The sequence below is a fragment of the Thalia democratica genome, chromosome 1 (assembly GCF_965202585.1).
Source record: "Thalia democratica chromosome 1, ktThaDemo2.hap1.1, whole genome shotgun sequence".
In the NCBI taxonomy this organism is placed as follows: domain Eukaryota; kingdom Metazoa; phylum Chordata; class Thaliacea; order Salpida; family Salpidae; genus Thalia; species Thalia democratica.
The window spans coordinates 82,454,255-82,471,083 of NC_139165.1; the positions used below are offsets into that span (position 1 = coordinate 82,454,255).

General features: G+C 26.5%; 1 protein-coding gene across 1 annotated transcript; it reads left to right on the top strand.

The window, feature by feature from the left end:
- The first annotated feature begins 11,370 nt into the window (after window positions 1-11,370).
- On the top strand, window positions 11,371-11,820 carry LOC145840318 (SCAN domain-containing protein 3-like). The gene has a single exon (XM_082947540.1). It carries the CDS (start codon window positions 11,371-11,373, stop codon window positions 11,818-11,820), a length of 450 nt encoding a protein of 149 aa, XP_082803666.1.
- The last annotated feature ends 5,009 nt before the right edge of the window (window positions 11,821-16,829 follow it).

Here is a 16,829-nt window from a genome sequence, read left to right on the forward strand (position 1 = left end):
ATCGCTGTACACTAAATATTTTTTTATATTAGGTTTTACTAAGTAAATATAGTTTCGTTTAGTTGTATTTGTTAAAGACAATGTTTTGATTTTATTAAATATATATGACAAAACCTTTAACAAAATAAAATAATTACACATGAACATTTTAGATCTACAAAAAATAAATTCTTAAAAAAAAAGACGCTGTTAATAAATGCAGTTAGTATAAGTAAAAACGCTTACTATAAATATAATCGACTTTTTGGTTACTTCAATTGTCTTAAAACTTTTAGTATAACCTTTTTTGAGACATTACTAATTTTCGTTTACTAAAAACAATTCAATAAGTGTTCAGTTAGCCACAAGGTTTTTAAAACTCCTGAAAAAAGAATAATATAAATATATTTGACGAGTAAATTTAACTCTTTTAATAAAAGCTTATAATCTTGTAACCCGATATATAAATAAACTATTTAGCTTTATAAAGAAGGCTTACAGTTTATTGTTCTCATTAACTAATTAGATTTAAGTTAAAGGAGTCAGAAATATCTATAATCCCTCTATAAACTTTTTTATGACATACATTTGTATTGCACAAATGTCGTAATAGCTAATTTTAGTTTTTTAAACTCTAACATGAACAGCAAAGTATAATTTATAATATTTAAAGTTTAACGTTTAGGATTAATTAAAAGATTTAACTTTATTTCGATACAACCTATAATAAATTTTAAGTCTAAAAATAAAACAAGAAATATGTTTTTCGTAAGATCAAGCAAAATTTAAGTTTGTTCTAACCTAAATAAACATTTTATTACAATAAAAATTGAAATGTTAAAATTTGGTCCATTTGCACGATTTCACTAAAAAAAGTGATAAAACTTAAAAATAACCATTAAAAAAAATTAAAAGTTAATAAACTAAGTTTTCACTTAGCTGTTTTTGGGAATCAAGAAAAAAAACCTAAAACTAAGCAAGTTATATAGTAAAATTTTGTTAACAGTTTTTATTCTTCCGGTAGATCACTTTAGGCTGCTTAAAATTTGTTAAAGAAAGCAGGAATAATTTTAAATTTACTCTAGATATTACTGAAAGTTTTGAAACTTACACTAGATAATACCATAATAATTCTAAAATTTGAGAGTTGTGCACGATTCATTAGGATTATGGATCCGGTAGCTAAATAGTAATAAACTTTATCAACTTTTATTTTTCTTGACCAATTATCCTAAAATTATATACGTGCGTTATAGCTACAAAATTCTATACAACCTTGATTATTTGTTTTTTCTGAAAAGTCACATCAACAACAAAATTTTGTTTAAAATACTAAGTTTAAGATTTATTTAAGACAAAATATTTTTAGCTTAACTTTTTTCAATTCTATTTATGATTGGATATACCTAATATTTATACAAATAAACTATTATCCTGTTATTTTTAGTATATTTACTATATAACTTTTTTTCTGTTTAATATATAACTTAATTTAATATTTTAGAGGTAAAGAAGTTCGTATATGTGTAAGGTTTAATTCAGAATAAATATTAATTAAATTAGAGTTTATTTTATTTGAATAGTAGCTTAAATAACTTTATTCAAACTTTAATAATAGTTTTTCTAAACTAGACAACTAGATAAAGTATAAACTTACATTAAAACTTACATTTAAAATAATTTTTATGCCCAAAATAACAAACCTTAGAACGAAGATAGTTCATCTTCACTCAGAAGTGCAAACTATCAACCTGACCATCTTATATTGTCATGTAAAACTTTTTTTTATATTTCTGAAAATCTAGATTATAGAAGTTATCTTTTACAAATATAAAGTAATCAATAATATTTAACTAATTACCAAATATGTAATTTGAAATTGCATTTTCATATAAAAAACTCAATTTATAGCTTCTAATCTTTGTACACTAAATCATTTTCAATCCTAGGTTTTACTTATAAAAATCTTTATTTTGTTTTTTTTTAATTGTTTAATTCTATATAAAATTCTAAAATTTCAATAATCACGACAAAGTAGAATAGTAATACATTAAAATTTTCATGTGCTACACAATTTACTACAATGCATTTATTGAAAAAAAACCCAACAAAAAATAATTTACGACACAGTTTATTTAAATCATTTCGTACAAATAGAAACGCTTACTATAAATCTAATTTACTTCCACATACTATAGTTGTCTTAGAACTTTTAGAACAAATTATAGAAACACTAATAATATTTGTTTACTAAAAAAAAGCTTAAAAAATGCTTACTAATCTAAAACTGCTTTAAAAGAAAAGTATATGTCAATGACGTTTAAACACTTTCTTCTTAAATGGAAGTTTATAATCTTGTAATACGATATGTATGCAAACAAACTAATTTTATTTAATAAGCTTACAGTTAACTTAACGTGAAACTTCTTTTTTTAATTCTTTCGAAAACAGCATATATTTTTAAATTGATAATAAATAAAAACTAAACTCAAACTAAAATGTAGTTTAAGTCTTTTTAAAAGTTTAATTTAGTATTTGAAAAAGATGGTTAGAAAAAAACTTTAAATAATATTCTTAATTAATGTTTTAATCAAATGTAGTTGTATTGAAAATAAGATTAGATTGGTGGTTTTAATCTTATTTTATATTTTTTGTCCAGTTACAACTAAAGAAGTAACTATAGTTTGATACTAACGTGAGAACTTTGAAATTCATTTTAATGCATTTACAAAAAAATAATGCTTATAATATAGGCTTAAACAAATATTTAGTTCGACAAACACAAGTAAGCAAAGTATACAACAATAAGAAGTTAACCGCCGAATTCTACCGCGCTAAAGGGTTTATTGTTAAAACTGCTTAAGTGAAATTGAATAAGTCTAGTTTTATCAATTATACAAACAACTTCCAATAGCGGTAAGTATAAAAACAAAAACTTTTAATCTTTGATATTAAAGTAAAAGAGATAGTACATGATAGTTTTACTGTGACAATAGATAGTTTTTTTTTGGCAAGTTAACTACTGTCATTAAAAATATCCATTTGAGTTTATTTTCTACACCTGAATAAATAAGGTTTTATACGAAGACTAAAATGTTGCTTTCTTTTATCTAATGGGTATTAATAATTGAAAAAATAAAAAGAGTTGATATGTTCTAGTTTAACATGGATTCTATTTAGTTTAGACTTTTTGCTATTAAATAGAACGTGATATAGTTTTATTTTTCGAATGCAGCAAAAAAGAGCATAGCTTTAAAAAGTACAAGAAGCCAGTAGACAAGAAGCCCTACGACAAAAAACCCTGCGACAAAAAGCCCTAGGGCAAAAAACCCGAGGACATGAATCCTGAAGAAAAGGAGCCGGAAGACAAGAAGGCCAAAAAGAACCATTATAGACATTTAAATGACTTTATAATTTATACTTAGTCTTTATGTAATATTTTATCTTTATTTTTGTATAGTGTGTAATTTTAGATGAAAAAACTATTACAGTTTCTGTTTGTTAGATTTTTTGATCCGCGCTTTAAAGATTCGTTTAAAAGTTTAAAGTTAAAAAATATTTTAGCAACATAAACAGTTTTAAACCAGGCTCTAACCACTAATTTGAACAGTTAAACTATAACTAAGTAAATAAATCAACGTTTTGTCTCATAATTTTAAAGCGTGTTGATTAATATGAAATTTTTTTGTAAAAACTCTATAAGCTTTGTCAATTTAATTTTCCAAATTTTCAAAACCATGTTATTTATTAGAAGGAGTTAAATTCTTTACATAGTATATATAAGATCTGAGGAATTTTTTTGCTTTAAATATAAAATAGACGACATTTTTAAAGATTCTTGAATTATTTATTATTAATTATTCATCATTTCAATTGATTAAAAATGATGCGGAAATTAAATTACTGAGACTTGATCTGGAGGCTAATGTCAAAGTAGAATTGATTTGGGTTAGAGTTTATTTAGGTTTAGTTGATAGGAAGGAATATAACTTGATATGAGTTGGAGTTATCGAATGAGAAATGAAATGAAAAGTAATTGATATAGCGGGCTAGCAAGCGACCACTGACCATTTAAAACCAAGTAGTAAATTAATTATTTTATTTTGTTAGTTAAGATCGGGGTTAGTTCTTTTACAAACTTGGTATCGTTCTACTCTGCTTTCAAGTATATTTAAAATTACGTCAGGTTAAATTTGATACAACTTTGATGTTTTGAAACTTAAAAAAGCCCGAGAAATTCTAAAACTGATGTCAAAATTAATGCTATCAGCAACTTCTAAGAAATACCTAAAATCTTATAGACATTTTCTTTCAAGTTTTTTTCCTTTGTTTAGATAAATAAATCTCATTCAATAAACTGCTTTACTTTTCAAAAATTCATTAGTGTTTTAGGGCAATAGAGGATTTCTTTAAAAGTTGAAAATTACAAAACCTTCATCGCAGAGATTTGTTTTTTTTATGTTTTGAATATATAATAAGGAGTCCAGATGGAACTGACAACAATATCTGTTTGTTGAAATATAACTGTTTTTAAGTTTTTTTACAAACGATTCTTTTTATAAAAAAAAATTAATGTTACTTTTAAATTAATTTTTGGTGTTTTATTGGTTTAATTATAAAGACTTATAAACCGTTTACTATTATAATCGTTTCATTTCACCATGTATTTTCATCAGAGGTCAGTTTTTGATTTTTGTAGTTAGTTTTAAATGATTCTACCTAGATTCATACGCATTGCACTGGTCATTTTAGATCTTGGATTAGATTTTATTTTACTTTCTTACTAAGTTTAAGGTTTTGCAATACTTATTTTAAGTTTATTTAAGTAGTTTTTGTATCAGCAGTAATTTTTTGATTCAGTTGCTAAATCTTGAATTTTTGTACCTGATTAAAAACTAATTTATGTTTTGTACATATATCACTAAAAATTTAAAAAAACAAAGTAGCAATACGGATAGTTTAAGTAACATGGAAATTTACGAATCTTTTTTTTTAAGTTTCCAATAAGGTTGTATATAGACAAATAAATCTACAACCCGCCGGCCAGTTCAGGGCCCGAAAATTTACGGCCTGCAAATATTTACAAAATCTAAATTAAATCCGGCAAGCAAAAAATGAAACTTCGCTCGTAAAAATAAACTTTTAAATTTACAGTAAGTATTTTTAAACTTGAACTGAACAGAAAAAATAAAGGCAACTTGTAACTTTTACAGAAGATTTGAAACTAGATTTATTAGAAAAAAAAGTATAAATATGATTTGTTAGTATTTAAAATACATAGAATATTTAAATAACTAACGTGAATTAAAATAAATTCAATTACTTAGGCCCTAAAAAAACTAAGTTATTTTACAACCTGCCCGGTGGCTAATTTTTTTTGCTTTCTTTATTAAATTAAGTGATTCTGGTAAAAGTATACTCTGTAAGTAATGTACGTAACAACATTAATATCTTAGAAATTTTTGATTAAATCTTATTTATTTCCTTTTTTTTAAATGTCTTTGGTTCAAAATTAAAATTAGTCTGTTAGGCAACGTATGAGCTCGCAAACAAAAGTCTTATTTAAATTTTGAGATTTAAATTTTCTTGTTTAAAACACTTTGTATTTAAATACTACAGAGTTTTTTTTAGTTTCCGTAAATTTAGTAAAAGTGTATTGCGATCAGGATAAATTTAAGGCAGTAGAGGGCATACAAGAATAATCGTTTTTAAGATATATTTACTGCAATGATACTTTAGCCAATAAAAACGATGAATTTTATTTTAATATAATTGTTTTAAGGTATCATTATGTTTTTAATATTTAAATGTTTGATAAGAACTACAGTACAACTGTCAATATGCACAGTGCACATTGTAGCGTATATCTTGCACAAAAATAAACTGTAAGTGAATATTTTTAATGTTAAAAAGAATATTGGCTTACTATTTTATGTATGATATATAAAGTAATGTAATTTAATAAAGTTATGAATACTTATTAAAGTGTTACTAATTACAGCTAATTACTATCCCACCTCTTTATATATAAAGTGATTTATATTGTCGTTTTAACATTGTACCTGAATCTCATTAAGCAATAAAACATCGGTAGTACTACATAAACGTTTATTCTGAACGCATTATCATTTTATAACCGTTCACGATTGTTTTAGCACTTTACTTTTATCTAGCTAAAGACTTTTATAGTCTATTATATTATAAATTCATGTTAAAATCAGTACGTGTTTGTAAGTTAAACTAGCATACAAAACACCTCAAACCAGATGTGTTTTGACTATTGACATCACTAAAAACCGGGTAACTCGTGGGAAGAAAATTGCACGAGCAGAAATTTTTGCACCGAGACATTTTTGCACAGGTTATATTTTTTAGAATCTTATATATTTTGATTTTACCACACTGTTACCTCTGACCCTTATCGTCGCTCGATAGTTTTTTTTATTGAAAAAAATGTTTTCTGTTTTTTTTTACCAATCACTCTTACCCCTAACCCTTACCCTCGGTCATCAATTTTTTTTTGTTTTTTTACAATTTTCCTTTTATTTTTTATTCTTTTTTATTCTGATTTTTTATATTTTTTTCCTGTTTTTTTACTCTTGTGCAAAACTGTAACTCGTGCGAAATTGACCCTTTGTGCAAAATCGTCTTCCTGCAAATTTGTTACATGTACTCAAGTGTGTTATGATTATTGACATAACTTAAAACCACACCACAATTTAAAAGCAGAACATATGATATATTAGTATTTAAGCTTTAACCAACCTAGATAGTCTTAAACGCTTTGTAATTTTTATTTTTGGCAATTAATACTTGAATTGTTAAATTAAGTGATAATAATGTTACAATCAATGTGTTTTAATTTCAGTTATCAAATTGTGCTTAAGACATTTAATGTACGTTACTGGATGAACAAAAACAAAAATTACTTTATTCTATTACATTTATAACTGTTTATTATAATATAATACAGTAACCTTTGCTTACACCTAATAATAAATCGTCTAAAAAATTAAAAACTTCTGCTGACTATTTAAAATGTTTATCCAAAGAAAATCCTTAAACATTAAAGTTAAAGAGTGTTCTAGATATGCCTATATAATATATTATCTTTAATTGTTAATTTACTTAAATTTTAGATATTCATTTAGTTGAGAGAAAACAAATTTTTATATTTTATGTAACAACTAATATGATATTAAACTTGTTTTGTTGGTTTAACTATGAAGGTTTTTTTCAAACAAAATATTTAATTGATATAAAGCTCACTTTAATTCAATTATAAGTTTTAACAATATTTTTAATTCATAACTTAAATTTTATTAATTATTAATCTATTTAAGAAATATAGAACTAAATACTGACATCAAAAACGAAAATAATGGTTTTTTAACTTCAATACAACTAAACACACTTTGTAAAATTTAAACTAAATATTTTTTCTGAAAGTTTAAATTTTAGTGTCGTATTCGATAAACTCACTATTTTTACCACTAAACATACAAACTAAAATAATTTTACTACCAACACAACAAGCACCTATTTTTCTATATTCTGCAAAGTTTTTTTCTATTTTTCCAATACTGACAAACTTTAGTAGATTAGTAATCAATGTAAACTTTCCACTTCTACTATCGAAAACTTCCCAGTTATGTTTTTTTAATCCACCGATTGCAAACATTTTGTTGCCTAAAGTAACTAATGAATGACGATATCTTGTTTTTATCATATCAGGCAAGTTAACCCATTTATCATCATAATGATCATACGCTTCTACTGATCTAAAAATATCATTATCTTCACCACCTGACACAACAATTTTACCTTCAAAAACTGTACAAGCTGCAAACCTCCTTCTTTTGATCATACTTTCTATGTAACGCCAACATCTTTGTGTAAAATTATACACCAAGCAAGACTTTTTTGAGTTCCAACGATGGCAACCGCCCAACACATAAAACTCTTTCATAAAACTGCAAACACAGAAGTAGGAATGTTCATCCGGAAATGATTCCAGAAAGTCAGAATATTCTTTAATATCCAATCTTTTAGACACCAAGTAGTCTTTAATGTCTGTTTCAGAAACAGCATAGTTCTTTGAAGTGGCCAGAAAATTGTTTTCATCCAATTTATCTTCCAATGGTCGATTTGCTTCCAGCTTTAATAATCTTAAACCCGTATTATCAAAAATATAGTGACTATTTTGAAAAACGGAGTTATAAGCATCATTGTGATCGCAATGTCTGTTTTGGTACAAAACATTTTAATTTTACCTGGAAATAAATAGATTTTATTAAGTTTTTTCCCATTTGTTTAGTGTTTTGCGTGTATTTACTTAAATCATCAACAGCAAAGACTAAAATTCTATATGTAAGTGTAAAACTTTTATATTTGTTAAGTTTAAAAAAAATAAAATCAAGTATATTGATAAGTCAATGTTTCAGATATTTCTAAATCACGTGTAAAAAACATTTGGTGACAAACAAAGGTTTGTTAGCTACTATTATGTGTTCATTCAAAATTAACAAATAAAAAATAGACATCTGAATTTAACAGTAGTTTAAACTACTAACTTTAAATTTTAGATAACTACTTAAGTGATTAATTAGATTCCGGAAAAAAACCTATTTTGAAATTTTTCTTGAATAATGTAAAATAGTAATTTATACAAAAGTAAGCATTTTAGAATATAAAACAAAACAAAATGGTATAAACCATCAAAGAAAAGTTTAAGTAAACAAAATAACCAAAGATACTTTAAAAAATTAATAAATTTTATAATCAAACTCTCTTGGTTTACATAAATAGGTTTATTTAAAAACATTGGTATTGCGTCTAACCAAAATAAATTAATTAAGTCTGTAAAAATGTTAATAAACTTAATCTTGATAAATCATAGTTATTTGCACAATCGACTTTATTGATCAGATGTTCTACTACCGAAGATCTTTTTGTAGCATTCTAACAGTTTTCGTTTTATTTTTGGTCTTTTCCTTATTAAAATTTAATATACATTTGGGTATATGTTCATTTAGTCTCGTTTTTAGATGCCCAGATGTTTTCCAATACAACTTCTTTAGCAGAAGTAATTAAATCTGTAAAAGTTACAACTTTTATCAAGGTAGGATACTGGTCTTTGAATTCCCAAAGAACTGATTTTCAATCAAATACTACTCTACACTTTACTCAGTGATAATTAGACTGTGTTACTTCTTGCCCTTTTTTTGAAAATAAAACGTGATAACTTACCCAAATATGGTAGTTTAAGAACCGCAGGAAATTTCTACGGTCCAGCAATTTAGTTACAAGTTTGTAGTTGTTGTTTATTGAGTTTGATTTAACGATATGCTAGATGTCAGAGGTGTTCTGCTAAAAAACTAATTGGTTTCTGCGGTTATTTCTATTTATAGTTTTCTCTATGCTTTGTAAGTGCTTAGATGCACAATTTTATTTGCTGACGAGCTAAATATTTTTATTTTTAAGTGCAAAATGTATAATGCAATATGTTTTATAGAAAATGTTGCAACAATATAAGTCGTCAGGGAACGCAGTATTTTGATGCACAGTTGAAATTTGTTAAGTCGCCGTAAAGAGGAGCGCTAATATTATTTCCTTAAGCATAGATACGTGAATAAAGAAACATCTGTTAATGTGAGAGCAGAATAACCATACTCGTTATCATCTGAGTTTTTGTTGCTATAACTAACTTTGTAATTTGTTTGCTACTACCAGTTGATTGTTTTGATCTGCTGATTGTACAAAAATATATATTTTTATTTTTTATTCAAAATTTTGTTAAAATTTAAAAATAATTGTTTATAGTTAATTTCCATCTTTTCTAACTCGTAAAACCGAAAAATCCTAGTTTTCATTACTCTTTTCAAGTTAGAGTATAAATTATGTTAAAGTGCTTCTATACAGTGAAAAAAAATATTTTTTAACTCCCTTTGAGTCGTTCAAAAAATAAATTGATGTGTTTATATATTTTAAACGTTGTTTGATGCAAAAAAAATATTTATCGATTAATATGCACACCTTTTAATCACATCCAATACCTTGCTACTGCTTAAAAATAAGTGTTTAGTTTACAAGTATGATGATAGACAATGAAAAGATGAATATGTTCTATGTAAACAAGTTAACTTAATGAAACTTTGAATTTTAAGTTTAGAGAAGAACGAGCAGTTTGAAACAATTCGTCCTGCAGATTTCAAACAACCGTAAAAAAGGCCGGTAAGAAGCAGCCAGAGGATAAAAAGCCTAAAGACAAGAATCCTGAGGACAAGAATCCTAGGATAAAAAGCCTAAAGACAAGAGTTCAAGGACAAGAATCCGAGAAAAACAAGCCTTTAGACAAGAATCCGAAGACAAGTAGCCCAAGGACAAGAAGCCGGAAGACCAGAAATCCAATAAGAGCGGTGCAAGACAACTCAATGACACTTGAATTTTATTTGACTTTTGTTTTATATTTCAACTTGATTTTTGTAAATTGTGTAATTTTTGATAGTATAACTAATGCAGCTTCTGTCTCTTACTTTTTTTTGGTCAAAGACTTTAACACTTGTGTAAAAGTTTAGAGTTAAGTAGGATTTTATTGATTGAAACCGCTTTTAACAAAGCTTAACCTATATTAAAAAAATACAAATTAAATAGTGTAATGAAATAAACATATAATTTTATAATTTTAAAGCATTTGAATAAATATTGGATTTTCTGTAAAAATAAACATTTTCTAAGCTTTTCCAAAACAACGTTGTTTATTGAAGAAAGTTAATTTTCTAAATTGATTACATTACAAACAAGAAAATTTTTTGTTTTTAATATAAAATAAACACTAAATTAAAATTTGTAGCATAAGACCGTATTTGGTTAAGGCAATGTGCTTTAGCATGTTTTATTACAAAAACTGTTAAATTTTAAATGCTTCTTTTGCTTAAGATCTAAGATACTTATTAGTACTATTTGATCATTTGTGTTTAGTTGTAGTTTTTTCTACTTTTGTAGTGATTATTTATCTTTCTGTGTTGTTTAGTGTGTAAATAAAAATAAGTCTTTTGGTTTATAATTTAGTTTAACATGTATTCTATATCTTTTCTATTCTCTACTACCCATAAGCAATCATTTTTATTGAGATAAGACTATATCGGAAAAACTTCAAGGCATATGAAACCTGGACCAAAGAACATTTACCTGCTTGCATGATGAAATTTATAGAAGAAGAACCTGAAATCAATACTACAACAATCAAAAACGCAGATAAAAATTTTCAATTGTTGAACATTAAATAAGTAGTAGAGCAGTGCTTCTGAAATGGGGTTTCGCTAAGCCTTTCGAAATTTAAGAAATAAATTTGAAAGAAAAAAAAAACATAAATCATAAAACTTCTAAAAAATGGAACGCATAAAAGTTGTCATAAACCTATTTTATGCTGAGCAACTAGACGAGTCTACTGACGTAAGCGGCAAAGCCTTGTTACTCGTTTTTGTTAGATATTGTGGACAGGAAGGATTCAACGAAGATATATTATTTTGTGGAGAATTACCCACAAAAACAACTTCTGTTGAAGTAATGAAATGTGTCGAAAATTATTTCATCAGCAAGGGTTTAGAGTTGAATAAATGTGTCGGCATTTGCACTGACGGTGCAGCGTCTATGACTGGGTCCAAAAATGGTGTAGTGAGGAAAATGAAGGATAGAGCAGTTGAAGCTAAATGGATAAATTGTTTTTTACATAGAGAAAATTTGGCAACAAAACATCTTGCTTCTTGTTTACAAGAAGTTCTCTCAGCGTCGATTAAAACTGTTAATTTTATAAAGAAAAGTGACACAAAGGCCAGATGATTCAAAGAACTTTGTGAAAGTTTAGATGCTGACCATCTGCGACTTCTTTATCACAACGAAGTTTGCTGGCTGTCGAAGGGGCGGACACTGGTTCGTGTCGTTGAATTAAAGAAGCAGGTGTTCACCTTTCTCAAAGATGAAGGCTCAGAATTAGTGAAGTTATTTGAAGATGATGTTTTTTTGGCCAGACTAGCTTATCTCACCGATATTATCGAAGAATTGAACGCTTTGAACTTAAGCATGCAAGGGAAGCAAAATTCCATTTTTGTCATGACAGACAAGATTGAGGCGTTTAAAAATGGAATTAACTTTTGGAAGAAAAAGGTCGGCAATGGTAGTTTTGCGATGTTTCACCGGTCTGATGAGGCCCATGAAAAATGCATAGAATTCAACTTCACTGACGAAATATACAACCACCTTGATCTTTTGTCTATAAAATTTAAACAATATTTTCCTGAAGATGTTTGCATCGGAAATTTATGGATTTTGATTCCTTTTATGTGTGATATTGCTTCAGAAGAAGTGAATCTTCCTATAGATACAGAAAACGGATTGCTGCAACTATCTTAAGATAGTAATTTAAAATTGAGTTTCAAAGGAAAGGAGCTTTTAGGTTTTTGGATATGTGCAATTTCAGAGTACCCCGTCTTAGCAAAGCGTGCAGTAAAATTTCTTTACCATTCACCACCACTTATCTTTGCGAGTCCAGCTTTTCGCATGTAACAAACATTAAAACGAAGCAAAGGGACTGTATGCTGACTCCAACCTTATCTGCCTGTCTCCGTCACAGTTTATCCAAAATCCAGCATGCATTGACATGCTTGTTGCTTTGAGACAAGTTCAAGTTTCGCACTAAATGTTTTTTATTTATTTTTCGTTAGGCATCTTACCCGTTTTTTAAAGTAATCTGTGAATTCGATTAGGTTCATGTTCATTTCGTTATTGCTTGTAGCTCTCATTTTGTTTTTATTATGCAAGGAAATATTTTATGACGTTGAGATTAATCATGTTTGTTTTAGTTTATTTATTATAGAATCATAAAAAACATATTGCCTCTGGCGCACTTTGAGTTTGACTCGACTTAATACTATTACAATTGGTATGATTTCTAACAATGATATAGTTTTGCAAAAAAATTCGTTTTTCACTGAAATTCTTTTGTTTTTTGCAGGAAATATTATATTAAACATTTTATGTAAAATTAAATTAGGGGTTCCGCGGAAAAGTTGAACTTTGGAAAAGGGTTCCGCCACTAAAAAAAGGTTCAGAAGCACTGTAGTAGAGGATGTGCTAGGCAACATGAGAAATCTATATTTGAAATAATCAATCATTGTAATAATTTTGTTGATATCATTAAGTCAGAGGTTATTTTACATTTTTAAAAAAACCAGAATTGTCTATAAAAAAAAAGTTAGATTTTAAAGTGTCTGTATTTACTTAAACTAGCTATTTTTTTTTCTTTGACTGTATCTAGTTTAATTGATTATTACTTTACACTGATTATTAATTACTTTGTTAGTTTTACTTTTTTGTTGATAAAAAAGAAATTACAATTTTATATTCTGTTTTACTCGTAGCAACTAGTTCAGAACAAATTATTTGTTATTAGAAGATATAGCAACGAATGCGAAGTGTTTGACACGATAAGTAAAAATATTTTTGCTTATAAAAAATAAATAAATTATTTTGATGATTTCATTAGAGTAGTTTCAATTGGGAATAAAGTTCTGATTTTCTACAGTAGAACATCTTCAAAATTTTTTTATGACGTTGAAGAAAACGAATGGTCTGAACAATCGTTTGAACCTACGAACGATCTTAGCGCTTTTTCGACAGTAAAAATACCCTGTTATTAATTACCTTTGAAACAAATCATTCTTTTTATATAAGATTTTCAATTAATACGATTTTAACTCTTTTAAACAATTCTGCATTTAAAACAATTCTACTTTAAAGATAGTTCACATAAGAATTAAACTTATAAATGAAAATTTTCCCTTTATAAGACCAAAAACTACTGTTAATAAATTAATTGCAGGAGTCGTTTTCTTCTACTTGGTTTTGTAGCTTAGTTTTGCAATCTATGTTTAATTTTACGTGTGCATTCTTGATTGATCTCTGTTTTGTAATAAACTTGAGGTTTGCAAACACTTTGAGTGTTTTTATTTTTTGTGTAGAATGTTTGGAGGAAAAAGAGTTTTTTAGAATGAAAAAAGGTCCACAACTTTTTTAATCTTATATTAAGTAGTTTAGTAAAAATTAAATATAGCTTATACACTTTATTAAGCATTCCAATCAATAAAAAAAATTGAGTTAAGTTGTCTTAAGGTACAAAAACTGTTAAATAATTTTATTTTTCAAATTCAAAGCCATTTTCGAATATATTTAAACAGTAGTGAAATGTAGAACTTACTTTAATGTGAAATGAAACTAAAAAGTATAATTTTCGATTTAGTATAAGCATATAAACTATTTAAATCTTCTGTTCTAATACACTTATTTAATATAAATTAAATTAAGCTAGTTTATTTAGTGTAATTTTACTGATTTTATTTCTATATAATAGTCTGAGACAAGTTTTTGTTAATTGTTTACTCCATTAGTGTTAGTGCGGTTTCTTATTCTTATCTTTCCCTTCTGCACGTTTTGAGCCGTAGGCTTTCCTCACCGTTGACTTCTTCCTATTAACCCGTCTTGATCTTGTAACATCTGCTGTAGTGTATAGTAACTAAAAATTAAACGTTCAAAGTTCGCTGTAATGGCAATAATGTTAACCTGCAGACGTATGTGGAGATTTGTTTCCTTGAAGATTAGCACGCGAGCAGGTGTTTGCGTCTTGCGTTTAGAATAATATTTTGATGTGATCGTTAAGAGATAATTTTTAAATCATTGTTCAAAATTTAACAGTGGTCATGTTCTCCAAACAGTTTTGCTTGCTCAAACATCAGTTATAAAAAGACAAATACAAAAGTTTGCTTTATATAGATTAACAAATAATAGAAAATCATTAATTGTTACATTGATTCTTAATTTATATATACTTTCAATAATAAACTAAAATTCTACAATTATATTAATTAAAACATAAAAAACTGTTTTTTAAGTAGTTTTACATCCATATTTAAAAAAAAAAACTTATTAGAAGAGCATCTTAGTTACTTCAACTTCAATGTTGTGTATAAGGGTTGCAGTAAACTGTTTTAACAAAAGCTTAACCATAATTAGATTTCTTGATTTCTAGCTGTTGTTAATTTTAAAGTTCTCACAAATAAACTATTATTTGATAAGCATTATGATATATTTAAAAAACTAAGCCGTCAGATAATAATAAGCTTTATTTAAAACGACTACGCTTTAAAAACAAACAACCGAATTACATTTAGTATTCCAAAACTTAGTTCTTGTGTACTTCAAAAGCTAATTCATTTGTAAGTTAATTGTTTAAGAAGAAGTGTTGTCATTAATGACGCTGTCTTAAATTCAAATTTTGCACTTAGCTTTAAACAATTACAACCTTAATAATCTAAATGTAAAAAATAAGTTTTGCAGATACATCTGCTCAATTAGTAGCAACTAAGATGTAAGTTGTAATTAAAAAAAGTTTAGTTTGAAAAAAATTAAAGTTATTTACATTATACTTGAAATTGATTATATAAAAGTATGAATGGTTTTTTAAATGAAAACAGTCAGCTGTTTAACTTTATAGCTAAAAAAAAATCTAAGAACTTTTTATGTAATTGTTTAATACTTATATTTCATTTTTAATTATTAAAAAAGCATTTTGCTATCTCTAGTTTAAAAAAGATGTACAAATGATTTTTTTAATAAAGCACTATCTGAAACTTTCAAATAAACCTTTCTATACAAGACACTGCTAAGTTCAATTTGTAACTAAGAAAATTCAACACTGGCTTAACTTAAAAATACTTTAATTTAATGTTAATATAACAACATGCATGGTTTTCTATTCAATAAAGAAAATACAACGTAATTTGTGTTAATAGAAAAATAGAGAAAAAGGCTTTAAAAAATCCAGCTAGAAGTATTTGCATTATATAACAAAAAAATGTTTATATTAAAATTGTAGTAATACAACAAAGAAAGTTCATAATAATTTAATAAATACTGTTATTATTAAATGAAGCTAGTTTGTAAAAAAATCTTTGTGTTTACACATATCTGGTTTAATTAAGTATAGTAGTTGTCTTGGACAACACGTTAAAAGTCCGTAGTGTGTGAATATTCAATCACCTGATCTTAGATACAAATATTTTGAGCGTATTTTTTTGTCGTTCAATAAACTATATAGATATAAAACACTTGAAAAACATGTATGTAAGACACAAAAACAGATTGTTGGATCTCCTTTTTATAAATTAGCTTCTTTAGAAAAATGATAATTGATTTTTTTGTTTTTATCAAGTTATCAAATTCACTAATATGTCCTAATTTTACAAATTTTGTCGATTCATTTAAAGTTTCATTCATTTTACCCAAGTATTCTGTTTTTTACTAACAGAACAAAACCCGAGCCTTTATCAGGTTTGGATATAACGAATTTATCTTTTTTGATGATGGTATTAATTGTGTTTACTATGTTTTTGTATTGATAGACTGACTTTTGTTTTAATATAGAAACTTTCTTTGTAGAAACAGCAAATTTTAGTCTTTATGATACTGCATTTAGTTCTTAGTGTGACAAACTTGTCCACTTATAATTTAGATGAAAAAGAACTAAATACTTATTTAGGGTTTAAAAGCTTTCTTAATCAGGTAAGTTGCCGTCAAACTACAAGTAGCAATGATTTCAATACTTTTAAGGTACTTGGTAGCAATTGCTCAGTACTACACTGCCGAACAAAAGTCAGTTTATCAACACAAAAGAAATACTAAACACAATTAGAACCATCAAAAAGAACGATAAAATCTTTATAGCCAAACCTGATAAAGGCTCGGGTATTCTTTTGTTAGTAAAAACAGAATACTTAGACAAAATATGTGAAATTTTA